The sequence below is a fragment of the Nanorana parkeri genome, unplaced genomic scaffold (assembly GCF_000935625.1).
Source record: "Nanorana parkeri isolate BGI_ZX_2015 unplaced genomic scaffold, ASM93562v1 scaffold784, whole genome shotgun sequence".
Lineage (NCBI taxonomy): Eukaryota > Metazoa > Chordata > Amphibia > Anura > Dicroglossidae > Nanorana > Nanorana parkeri.
In genome coordinates, this window is record NW_017307052.1 from 271,001 (window position 1) to 283,237 (window position 12,237).

Sequence of the window (12,237 nt, forward strand, 5' to 3'; positions counted from 1 at the left end):
TGGGATATGTGGGTATTCTTTCCCTCTTAAATATAAATAGGACTATCGTAGGTCTGTAATCTGTATAAAGTGCCTCCCATCCTTGCTCTTTATACAGCACCGAAATTAAAATTTCAAAACCAAAACGAAACCGAAATTAAAAAAATGTCAGGCCAAAACCGAAAATGTTTTTATTTGAACTTTTTCACATTTTTTATGTATTTTATTTGGATTTATTAAACTTTTTAATATTTAATATTTATTTTTATGAATTCATTTTTTTATTAAATATTTTTTACTTTACTTTTAGGGGCTTTGGGGGAAATATTAGGAGTCTAAACTGACCTCCTGACATTTCCCTTTTAAAATAGAAAAAGAGATTGAGGACACAGAGTCCTCAGAGACACACAGAGTCCTCAATCTCTTTTTCTGTATCCCCTGTTATCAATGAACAGGAATCCTCTATACTGAGTGTTCCTGATCATTCATAACATGAGGACAGAGCATGTTTACTATAACCACAATCATGAATGAACAGGAGGTGATGTAGATCATTTCCCATTCATTCATAATTGGGGATATAGTAACCATACTCTGTCCTCAATTATCTACAAACACTCAGCGATCACTGATCACTGACTGCTTGTACTCCACTCTCCTCTCCGACACGCTGTCACAGGAGGCTGAGCGAGAGGTGCGGGAGGAGAGCTCATCTGACAGCTGTCTCCGCCCGCACACTGCTCTCCTCTGATCTGATCTGTGACAGGAGGCTGAGCGATTCGGGGAGGAGACGTCGGCCACTCACAGCGCTCTCCCCCTGCAGCACTCGGCCGCCTATGACAGTCCCCCCGCTGGGACACAGAGCAGCGCCCAGCGGGGAGGAGAGAAAGAATGAATGCGCCGCTGTATTGGCCACAAAAGGACACTTTTGGCATTTTGCCAAAAGTGCTGTTTTCGGCCGATATGATATATCGGTACATCCCTAGTATTTACGCTTTAATTGAATAAGTCTTCTTGATCAGAGCACTTCAGGGGGTCTAATGACTGGTGGGGTAATGATGATGATGAAGAAGAAGCAGGAGAGGAGGAGGATTCCCAGACCCACAGAATGGGTAATTTCTTCTAGGGACACTTAAGCTTTCCATAAGTTTCCTGTACCAAAGGAAATCTTCCATCTTTGAGTTTAGTTCCTCGTTACCGAGCTGAGGGCTGTGAATCATTGAACGGGTCATCTCTGGAAATTTGCTTTGTAACTTTTATATCTGTTTTTAGTTCCGTTCCTCTGCTGCTCCTGTGTTCTATTTATTGCTTTCCTTGACGCTGCCCCCCCAGCCCTGGCTGCCCACTGCTCTGCTTCAGTCAGCCTTTCCCTGTTCGTGTCCCAGAAGTGGGAGTGCACCTCCTATTGGTACATCTTTGGCTTTTGCAGGTACATGATAAGGGGGTTGGGGGGCAGTGACAAGATAAAGGATATACAGTCATGTCCAATAACATTGGCACCCCTGCATTTCTGTCTGATAATGCGCCACTTCGCACAGAAAATTGTTGCAGTTACAAATGTTTCGGCATTCTCATGTTTATTTCTTTGTGTTGGGATGACACAAAATGACAGCTTTTTGGTGCAGCCCATCATTCTACTGTGTTTAGAAAAAGAAATGAGGCCTTTATAGAAAAAAATCTAGTCCCTACAGTCACACATGGTGGGGGGGTCACTTTTTTTTTGGGGTTGCTTTGCTGCTTCAGGCACTGGATGTCTTGACTGTGTGCATGGCGTTATGAAATCTGAAGACTACCAAAGAATTCTGGGGCGCAATGTAGGGCCCGGTGTCAAAACGTTGGGTCACCATCAGAGGCCATAGGTCTTCCAGCAGGACAATACAACAGCAAAAAGATTCCCAGCACACTCGCCAGCCAGCATGCAAAAAAACTTGTCTAACAGCTAAGGTTAAAAACAGAGGTTTAGTTACACGTCTTCTGCAGAATATGTGAAAGCCGCACAGCCGCGCCAAGGCACCTCTATATAGGGCGGTCCTAACTCTAACCTATGAGAGTCTCCATCTTGGAGCACATGTAGCAAAAGATAAAATTAGGTGCAGGTTCGCCAGAAGGCAGCCCAACCTCCTTAAAAGCACAGGGACACACAAGGGACCCCGCACATCACAATGGCAGCTGAGACCCCCAGTGTGTCACTGCACAAAATCAGTCATGCAACGAGGCAGTGCGGCTTTCACATATTCTGCAGAAGACGTGTATCTAAAACCTCTGTTTTTAACCGTAGCTGTTAGACAAGTTTTTTTTGCATGCTGGCTGGTGAGTGTGCTGGGAAACTTTTTGCTATTGTATAAAGCCCTTCCATGTGCACCTTGCTGTAAAGCTGGTTATAAGTTGATGAGTGCGTTTGCCATTTGTTTTGCTTTACAGCAGGACAATGACCCAAAGCACACGTCAAAAAGCCCCCAGACGTGGTTTCAGATATAGCGCTGGAGAGTACCGGACTGGCCAGCAATGAGTCCAGATCTGAATCCCATAGAGCACCTGTGGAGGGAAATGGAACCCGTCCAATCTGAGAGACCCGGAGCAGTTGGTGAAAGAAGAGTGCTCCAAAATTCCTGCAGAGAGGTGGAAGAAACTCATTGATGGTTACAGGAAGTGATTGATTGCAGTTATTTTTTTCCAAGGGCTGTGCTGCCAAATAATAATTGAGGGTGCCAATTTTGTCCAGTCCATTTTTGGAGTTTGATTTAGCTTTGTTTTCTCTCCACTTTTTGTGTGTCACCAATACAATACAAACAAAAGAAAAAAACATGAGAGTGCCGAAACATTTGTAATTGTAACAATTTTCTGCGCGGCGTGGTTATTATCTGACAGAAAAGCAGGGGTGCCAATATTTTTGGCCAGGACGGTAGATGATAAACTGGATGAAGTAGAAAGAGAGCAAACAGCTGAATTGCATGACCTCCGCCCCTGCTAACCCTGACCTTTTCTGTCTCCGCAGCGCCTTCCCGGCCTTCACCGAAATAATCATCTTCATCGCTGTGCTCGGATTTAAGCGCAAACCACTCTGATTTCACTTTATAACCGAGCTACTGTCAACACTATCCATAGGGTACAAGCAGCAAGCTTCATTAGGGCCTATTCACACTTCGGCACTTCGGCACCATTGTGCAACCAAACCTCTTGAAGAGTTCAGTACAATGGTTTTCAATGGTGCAGGTCACACTGATGCATTTTTCGACAGTACGGCAGTTCAGTTTCTCCCACTTTAATAGTTTTGGATTGGGTGGTGAGGGGTTAGAACCCCCGATCAGGTTTTATTGCTGCCTGTGTCCTCATTCAGGAGGTTTACTCTCTATGAAGTGGAAGGAAAATCTCAGTTGTCATCAGAGCCAGAGCAGATCAGATGCGCTGCCTGGCTTCCTGATTTGCCGGGAAGCTGGGCACCCTGTAATGACGCAGCGCCCGGCATTCTGATTGGACGGGAAGCCGGCTTCATGCTCCCTCGTCATCTCATGGCGAGGGAGCATGGAGCCGGTCAATCAGAAAGCAGGGAGCCGCGTCATTACACGGCTCCCATGATTGGCCAGCAAGATGGCTCCGGCTGGGTACCGGAGGAAGGCCGCTCCTGGCTGGAGAGGCCCCAGGGGTGACGGGCTGGACATGCCGAGGTGGGAGGGGACAGACTTTCTTGTTAATCAGGAAGCCAGGTGGTGAGTCATTACACGCCACCTGGCTTTCTGAATGGGACTTCCGTTACTCGGTAATTGGTATCGGCAAGTACCGAAAAAAAATGATCGGTACTCGGTACCAAAATACCGGTATCGGTGCATCCCTAATTATTATACAGGATTTATATAGAGCCAACAGTTTGCGCAGCGCTTTACAATATAAGGAAGACATTACAGTTACAATACAAATCAAGATAAGATGGTAAGGAGGGCCCTGCCCCTGAGGGCTTACAATCTAAAAGTATAATTTGTACACTACACAGCAGTGATCTGGATGTGGCATACACCTCATTAAAGGTAACAGAATTTTTTCGACTCACCATAAATGACAAAACCCCCCTTTGCCAGGAGTTCCACTTTAAGAATGATAATGGATAAACAAACACACGTATAATGCACTTTACAGGCATTTTAATAAGTAGCTGAACAGAAAAAAAACAGAAGTAACCTACCTCTGCAAAACACCAAGGGGGCTATTTATAAACTATTCTCAGGGCTGTCCACTCTGCAAATATCTGTGAACATTCATTCTGTGCAGACATACAGGTGAAACTCGAATAATTAGAATATCGTGCAAAGTTCATTTATTTCACTAATGCAACTTAAAAGGTGAAACTAATATATGAGATAGACCCATTACATGCAAAGCAAGATAATTCAAGCCGTGATTTGTCATAATTGTGATGATTATGGCTTACAGCTCATGAAAACCCCAAGAACCCCAAATCCACAACCTCAAAAAAGTAGATTATTACATGCACTCAATAAAACAAGGATTGTACATAGAACAATATCGGACCTCTGAAAAGTACAAGCATGCATATGTACTCAGTACTTGGTTTGGGCCCCTTTTGCAGCACTTACTGCCATTACTTTTGCACGATATTCTAATTATTCGAGTTTCACCTGTATGCCAAAACATTTTTTTTTTACTTGTTTCTGTTTTTTTAGTGTAATATCACTTTATGGCCACTAGATGGAGCTGAGGAGCATAGAAAGCGAAAATCTTTTGACGATGCTCCTTTAGCTCCATCTAGTGGCCATAATGTGATATTACATGAAAGCATTAAAAAACATAAAAAAATAAAATATATTCACACAAAGCGAATGTTCACAGACATTCGCAGGACAAATTATTATTATACATGATTTATATAGTGCCAACAGTTTGCGCAGTACTTTACAATATAAGGAAGACATTACAATCACAATACAATTCAAGACAAGATGGTAAGGAGGGCCCTGCCCCTGAAGGCTTACAATCTAATGGCCCTACGAATTGTTTATAAATAGACCCCTTAGAGAACATGCATTACATGGAATTCCAGTGCATATGAAAGGCAACACATGAATAAAAACACAAAAAAAGAGTAACATTAAAGCGGACATGTCCCCCCACGTTGGATAAAAATCTCCTTTGTCACCCTGATCGGAGAGATTTCCTGATCTCAATGAAAGGAAGGGAAATCTCCCTGATAGGGACACAGTCTAGGTTCAGGTTTGAGCTAGTTTCTAGGAGGAGGGGGTGGCTGTTGGGTGCAAAATCACTGGGAAAATGTACATTACATGCATTTTTAAGGAGCTCCCATTGAAGTCTATGGAGCCTGAAAAAAGTTTATGTACTTTTTTGAGTGCCGGCATAAAGCTACCAATGATAAAATGCTTAGATGTGAATGGGCTTCTTTGAAAACAATGGGTTGAGTTTTGTCGTTTACATGTGACGAATTGTTCAGGTGTGAACAGGCCTAAAAGGTAAAAATATTGTTGAGGTGTAGACATCAGGTGACTGTGTTCTTCAAGTCAATTCCTCTGATAAAAGGGGGGGACTCTAATTATGTCTTTGAAGCCTCTCAGATTTTGGATCTGACTGTACAGAGGAACTCAACTGACCCAGTCAGCAGTAAGCTCTACCCCATCCTGGCATTAAGATGCCCTTCATGCCAGGATGGGGTAGAGGCCCAGGAGGGTGAAGCAGGGAACTGGGGACCAGGAGGGCAAGGCTGAGAACTTGGGCCCAGGAGGGTGGAGCAGGGAACTGGGGACCAGGAAGGTGAAGCTAGGAACTGGGGAGCAGGAGGGTGAAGCTGGAGACCAGGAGGGCAAAGCTGGGAACTGGGGACCAGGAGGGCAAAGCAGTGTACTGGGGGCCAGGGGGGCGAAGCTGGGAAATGAGGACCAGAAGGCAGAGTTGGGAACAAGGGGGGCGGAGCTGGAGACCAGGAGTGTGGAACTGGGACCTTGATGGCAGGAGGGTTTGGAATTGGTTACCTAAATATTATCTGAAAAATTCCGGAACCTAGGGGGTTCCTCATCCTGACCTCAGCAACTCCACAATGTTCATGCTGAACTATTGATTTAAAGTTATTTTTCTACCAGTGTTTTCTAAGTTGACTTTTGTATTTTTTTTTAAATAAAATGTTTATTCTATATATTATTACAAGTTGATGTTTTAAATATTTAATTTGTAACAATTTATTGATTTAAAATGTGGAAATAGAGCTATTCTGTTTATTTTACCTGGTGGATAATTCCAGTGGCGTATCCAGGGCATGGCACATACCCTGGGTGCCACTTGAAGGAGGACGCTGCTCCGTGGGTCAGCTCTGGGGACTCTGATGCAAAGGGGGCTCCAATGTAAGCCCCCCCCCCCATGTTTAATCAGAGTCCCCCCCTTACATCAGAGTTCTGAGAACTGAGTTCTGAGTAAGGGGGCAATGGAGACTCTGATAAAAGGGTAAAAGGGAGGGACTGATGAAAGTTGACCGACCCAGAAGACAGACTGTCTCTGTCATTTTTCAACTCCTTGGTGGTTGGTTGTTGGGACCGCCTGGCGTCCTAGCAACTAGGGATGCACCGATAACCGTTTTTTTTTTTTGTATCGAATACGAGACCGATACTTGGCTTTCGGTACCGGTGCTTCCACTGTCATGGAGCCGGCTTCCTGGGCAATCTGATTGCCCAGGAAGCTGGCTCGATGCTGTTTGGCCAGCTTGATTGTGCTTACAATCAGGAAGCCGGGTGGCGAGTAATGACCCGCATCTCGGCTTCCTGATTGGGCGGCAAGCCGGCTTCCCAGCCAATCAGCATCAAGCCAACTTCCCAGCCAATCAGGAAGCTGGGCTGCGAGTAATGACCTGCCTCCCAGCTTCCTGATTGGCCGGGAAGCTGGCTCGATGCTGATTGGCTGAAAAGCCGGCTTCCCAGTCAACCAGCATGGAGCCGGCTTTCCAGGCAATCAGGAAGTTGGGAGGCGGGTCATTACTCGCCGCCAAGCTTCCTGATTGGCTGGGAGGCCGGTTTCCCGGGCAAGTACAATACTGTGTGGGCTTCTACTGGCATGGAGGCGGCTTCCCGGGGAATCTGATTGCCCAAGAAGCTGGCTCCATGCTGTCATTATTCACCGCCCAGCTTTCTGACCGCATGGGAAGCTGGGTCCATGTTCCCCCCAACGCACTACGAGTCAGAGGAAATTTTCCTCTGACCGGAAGTTCCAGTATCAGAGCATTTGGGTGGGTACGAGTACTCGCCCAAACACTCGGTATCAGCACAGATACCGATACTAGTATCGGTGCATCCCTACTAGCAACCAACCACCAGCAGCCAAGGAGTTTAATTATTACAGTGGCAGTGCGGACGCAACAATGAATAATGACAGCAGCAGGCAGAAAGCTCGGCTTGTACAAAGATCAAACCCACAACCTTGTCATTATTTGCACCACATTATAGCCCACTGAGCTAACCAGCCAATATCTGTAGGCCGGGCTTTGAGTTTAGCAGAAATTGGGTCACAGAAGTCCCCGAAAAACACAAGAATCGAGCAGGTGCCTCATCCAGCCAACAAATGCTCCATAAAGTTCATGCTGAAGTGTCGCTTACAAATGACTTTTCTACTAATTCCTACTTTTCTAAGTTGTCTTTTGTCTGTTTGTTAATAAAATGTTTGTGTTTTATATTATTACAAGTTGAGATGTTTCTAATGATTTCTTTGTACCATTTTATAGAATGATTTAACTTGTGAAAATGCCTCGGCACGCCAGCTGCTGTGGAACTACAAGTCCCATGAGGCATTGCAAGGCTCAGGCATGATAGGATTCGTAGCTTCACCACAGATGGAGTGCTGAGCTTGCCTACTCGTTGCCTGCCTATCTATCCTCTCTTCAGCTCACTTACTGGACAGTTTACTGCTGAATCTCAGATGACACACGTCTCTAGCACCAGCTAGGAAGAGAAAGCTTGACTTCTATGTAGACAAATCCACGACCTCGGCATTATTAGGAACATACGCGAACTGGCCAAGCTAACCAGCAGCTGATGTTAGCAGAATTTAGCACTCCTGACCCAGGTTTGCAGACACTCAGTATATAATTCTATATTTCACTATCCGCATATAGAATAATGATGTCCTTGGCTGATGATGTGTCTTCCTAGAACGTATTAAAAATAACCTTCAGCTGTGTGGAGCTGTTGACCACATCCATGGAGGACCTCGTGGCGCAACGGTAGCGCGTCTGACTCCAGATCAGAAGGTTGCGTGTTCAAATCACGTCGGGGTCAGCTAATTTTTTTTTTTAAAACAAGCCTGTCCATTCTACTGTCTAAAGCTGTATTTGGGAACAATCATTTGGGAACAATCATTCTGTGCAGATGTATGCCAAAACAAGCATGTTCGACTTGTTTCTTCACAAGGTAATTTTTTTTAAACGTAATACCACACAATGACTACTAGATGGTGCTGAGGAGCATAGAAAGCTAATACCTTTTTTTTTTTCAGATGCTCCTTATCGCCATCTAGTGGCCATAATGTGATATTACATGAAAACATTCACATGTATTCTGTACAAAGAAAAGAGAGCAGGAGCGCGACTGCCTGGCGCCAAATGTGTGAATATTGGGATTATTCAAGGGCAATAGGTGAATCTGGGTGAATGGATGTGAGGTGGTGGAGGAGATGTTGAGCACTTACATGTGATGGAGAGTAAGGACGCAGCCATTAGCTGATATACCACCATACTCGTATACCAGTCTCTGAGCAGACAGTTCCACTCATTCAACCAGTTTTTTTTAATACTCTACAGAGATATTTTTATATTTTGCTATCAGCAAATACAGTAATGATCTCCTCAGCTGACGGTGACACCTGTTCTAAAAGCCATGTGAGACATAACCTTCCGGTATGTGTCACAGGAGCACACACAGACATCAAAGACCTCGTGGCGCAACGGTAGCGCGTCTGACTCCAGATCAGAAGGTTGCGTGTTCAAATCACGTCGGGGTCAAGCAGTCTTTTGAAAGCAAGTTCACCCATTCTACTCTTTCTAACCCTTAACTTTCTTACCAATAAATAGGTTTTTGCAGTGGCAGAATTTTGCCGTTTGGCACCCCAAAAAACTAAATCCACCTACCTGCCACTGTTTTGCAATGGTGTCCTTGGTGGTGTAAGGTGGTTAAAAAAACACTTCTTAGCCTTAAGAAGGATACACATGGGAAGATTTTTGCACAAGCATTCGTACGAAAAATCCTGTCTGAGGGTTCCATACCGGCATCAGAAATTTGCCGATTGCCTTATGAAATGTCGTTTCATTTTTGCTTTTATTTAAAGGGTTTCTAAACCCTCCATTTATTTTTTTGGGTGGGGGGGGGGGGGGGAGGGGGTGATATATCTCCTGAAAGCAAGCATTAGATATATGCAAAAAGTATGTTTTTTAAAAAACGCTTTAACAGCGGTTTAATCTTGCCCCGTCTTCGCCGCGCGCTCCCGCCCGAAAATCCGAAACTGCTCGGGCGGCCGCAAGTGACTGTTAGAAATGTGCTCGATCAAGATCATTTTTCTAACGTGCGCCTTCGAAAATGTTCATGGACATTGTCGTTTTCGCCTGACGATTGCACCATACTAATGGATAGATGTTGCAACGAACGCTCCCAAAACGACTTCTTTCGTACGAAAATCATATCCGCGTAAACTCTACTTTAGGAAAGTTCCAGGGCGTATCTCCTGTGCCCTGCTCCTTGTTCCCTTCAGAAGCTCTCTGGCCAGTATAGCCTGCCATTCCCAGTTGTCCAAATCATTTGTTCTGCATCACAGGAGAGGCTGCAGCCATTCCCATGTCTAATCACACTTGTAAATAAGTGTCAGCACATGACATTGAGATAAAAAGCCTTCATATTTAACCTCTTATTAACTCTTCGTTTACTATAGTCTGTCCTTTTTCACTCCTTCCTCCCCTTACCCCCTTAGCTTGTTATTTTTGTGCTGATTCTGTTTGATTTTGTTTTTTTTTTCTACTTTTTACAACTTATATTTAATGTCCTTCCCTTAATTTCATTTGTATAATTTTTAAGTGACAAATTAAAAAAAAAAGTGTTCAATTGAACACAGGTGGGTTTTTTTTTGCGTCAAAATATTTTTATAGTTTCATCACATTACAATTTACAAACAAATGCAACATAACTACGTACATAGACTAATACAAAACACACAAAAAAAAAACAACATGTAGATCACGGTGTGCATGCTAGGACCCCCTTGTGCCTTGCATTGCCATTCACTGCTAAGGAGAAGTGGGATTCGAACCCCAGCAGAGAGCTTTGGAGTCTGCCTTAGAGGTGAACTGCAAAGCAAGGGACAAGGGGGTCCTAGCATGCACACCGTGATCTACATGTGGGCCATTTTGGACAGGAAACAGCTTCCCTTTAAAGGGAAACAAATGTCCTTTTGCTGAAGCGCAAAAGTCAAGATGTCCTGAGCTTTTCATGTTGCCACGTTGCTCCAAGGCGACCTCAACGGAGCGTCCTAGACCGCTTGGCCATCCTGACGGGTGAACAGCTCGCCCCTGGTATGACCGACGACGCTCATTGCTTGCTCCACTGTACCGATAATAGAGTTGGTCCTCAGGTGCGAGCAGAAGGGATGTCAGAAGAAAGGGGAACAAATGTCCTTTTGCTGAAGCGCAAAAGTCAAGATGTCCTGAGCTTTTCATTTTGCCACGTAAAGTCAAATGCAAGATTTATAAGCGCAGGTTTCCTTGGAACCTTTTTGTGGAAAATTCTTATTACGCTACTATGTGAGATACGGTTGCCAAGGTTGGCTCTTAGGCCCCAGTGAGATTTGAACTTGCGACCCCTGGTTTACAAGACCATTGCTCTAACCCCTGAGCTATGGAGCCCGACACTCTGGCTGTAAAATGGTCCGTTTTTCCATAAGGAGTAAAGGCCTAAGCGAGCGCAAGAGACTCACATGCGAGCTAAAGGATGTCAGAAGTGGGATTCGAACCCACGCCTCCAGGGGAGACTGCGACATTAACGCAGCGTCTTAGACCGCTCGGCCATCCTGACCAGTGAACAGCTCGCCCCTGGTATGACCGACGATGCTCATTGCTTGCTCCACTGTGCCGATTATAGAGTTGGTACTCAGGTGCGATAATAAAGTTGGTCCTCAATGGACTCACGTGTGAGCAAAAGGATGTCAGAAGTGGGATTCGAACCCACGCCTCCAGGGGAGACTGCGACCTGAACACAGCGCCTTAGACCGCTCGGCCATCCTGACCATGAAGAGCTTGTTCCTAATGTGACCGACGACGCTCAGAGCTTGATCCACTGTGCCGATTATAGAGTTGGTCCTCAGGTGCGAGCAAAAGATATGTCAGAAGTGGGATTCGAAACCACGCCCACAGAGGAGACTGCGGCCTAAACGCAGCGCCTTAGACCGCTCGGCCATACTGACCATGAAGAGCTTGTTCCTGATGCGACCGACGACGCTCAGAGCTTGATCCACTGTGCAGATAATAAAGTTGGTCCTCAATGGACTCACGGTTGAGCAAAAGGATGTCAGAAGTGGGATTCGAACCCACGCCTCCAGGGGAGACTGCGACCTGAACGCAGCGCCTTAGACCGCTCGGCCATCCTGACCCGTGAAGACGTCGCCCCTGGAACGGCCGACGACGCTCATAGCTTGATCCACTGTGCCGATAACTCAGCTGAGACCTACGTGTCATCATTTTGGTGTATGTCGCTATTCTGCCAGGAGCTCAATGGAAAAGAAAATCCTCTGAATGTTACATGAAAGAGAAACTGCAGGTGAAGCGCCCTTAGCCTTGCCACCATTGGTCTTCATCATCTCAAATGCCTTGGAAGAAGAAAGAAAGATGGGTGTTACATGGGAGTTCCAACACAAGACACAAGTCCATCCTGGCATGAACAGCGTGATGTACATGTGGGAGAGTTGGTCCTAAAGAGAGCTTTGGAGTCTGCCTTAGAGGTGAATTGCAAAGCAAGGCACAAGGGGGTCCTAGCATGCACACCGTGATCTACATGTGGGCCATTTTGGACAGGAAACAGCTTCCCTTTAAAGGGGAACAAATGTCCTTTTGCTGAAGCGCAAAAGTCAAGATGTCCTGAGCTTTTCATTTTGCCACGTAAAGTCAAATGCAAGATTTATAAGCGCAGGTTTTCTTGGAACCTTTTTGTGGAAAATTCTTATTATGCTACTATGCGAGATCCTGGCATGAACAGCGTGATGTACATGTGGGAGAGTTGG

General features: G+C 45.3%; 1 protein-coding gene and 7 non-coding genes across 9 annotated transcripts in view; 3 read left to right on the forward strand and 5 right to left on the reverse strand.

Moving 5' to 3' along the window:
* Positions 1-3,079, forward strand: part of TMEM107 (transmembrane protein 107) — a 17,478-nt gene extending 14,399 nt beyond the window's left edge. Inside the window, exons 5-6 of one of the 2 annotated variants that reach the window (XM_018564812.1) lie at positions 1,312-1,408; positions 2,975-3,079. In XM_018564812.1, coding sequence (XP_018420314.1) covers positions 1,312-1,408; positions 2,975-3,044 — 167 coding nt within the window. In that variant the 3' untranslated portion in view covers positions 3,045-3,079. The remainder of the gene's footprint in view (positions 1-1,311; positions 1,409-2,974) is intronic. The other variant, XM_018564813.1, reaches the window with a different exon arrangement.
* A 5,107-nt stretch (positions 3,080-8,186) lies between these two features.
* TRNAW-CCA lies at positions 8,187-8,258 on the forward strand. The gene has a single exon. It is a non-coding gene; the product is annotated as a tRNA-Trp (tRNA).
* A 650-nt stretch (positions 8,259-8,908) lies between these two features.
* Positions 8,909-8,980, forward strand: TRNAW-CCA. The gene has a single exon. It is a non-coding gene; the product is annotated as a tRNA-Trp (tRNA).
* A 1,814-nt stretch (positions 8,981-10,794) lies between these two features.
* TRNAT-UGU lies at positions 10,795-10,867 on the reverse strand. The gene has a single exon. It is a non-coding gene; the product is annotated as a tRNA-Thr (tRNA).
* Positions 10,868-10,953: 86 nt separating this feature from the next.
* Positions 10,954-11,036, reverse strand: TRNAI-AAU. The gene has a single exon. It is a non-coding gene; the product is annotated as a tRNA-Ile (tRNA).
* A 128-nt stretch (positions 11,037-11,164) lies between these two features.
* TRNAL-CAG lies at positions 11,165-11,247 on the reverse strand. The gene has a single exon. It is a non-coding gene; the product is annotated as a tRNA-Leu (tRNA).
* Positions 11,248-11,341: 94 nt separating this feature from the next.
* On the reverse strand, positions 11,342-11,424 carry TRNAL-UAG. The gene has a single exon. It is a non-coding gene; the product is annotated as a tRNA-Leu (tRNA).
* Positions 11,425-11,526: 102 nt separating this feature from the next.
* Positions 11,527-11,609, reverse strand: TRNAL-CAG. Its single transcript has one exon. It is a non-coding gene; the product is annotated as a tRNA-Leu (tRNA).
* Between the last annotated feature and the right edge of the window lie 628 nt (positions 11,610-12,237).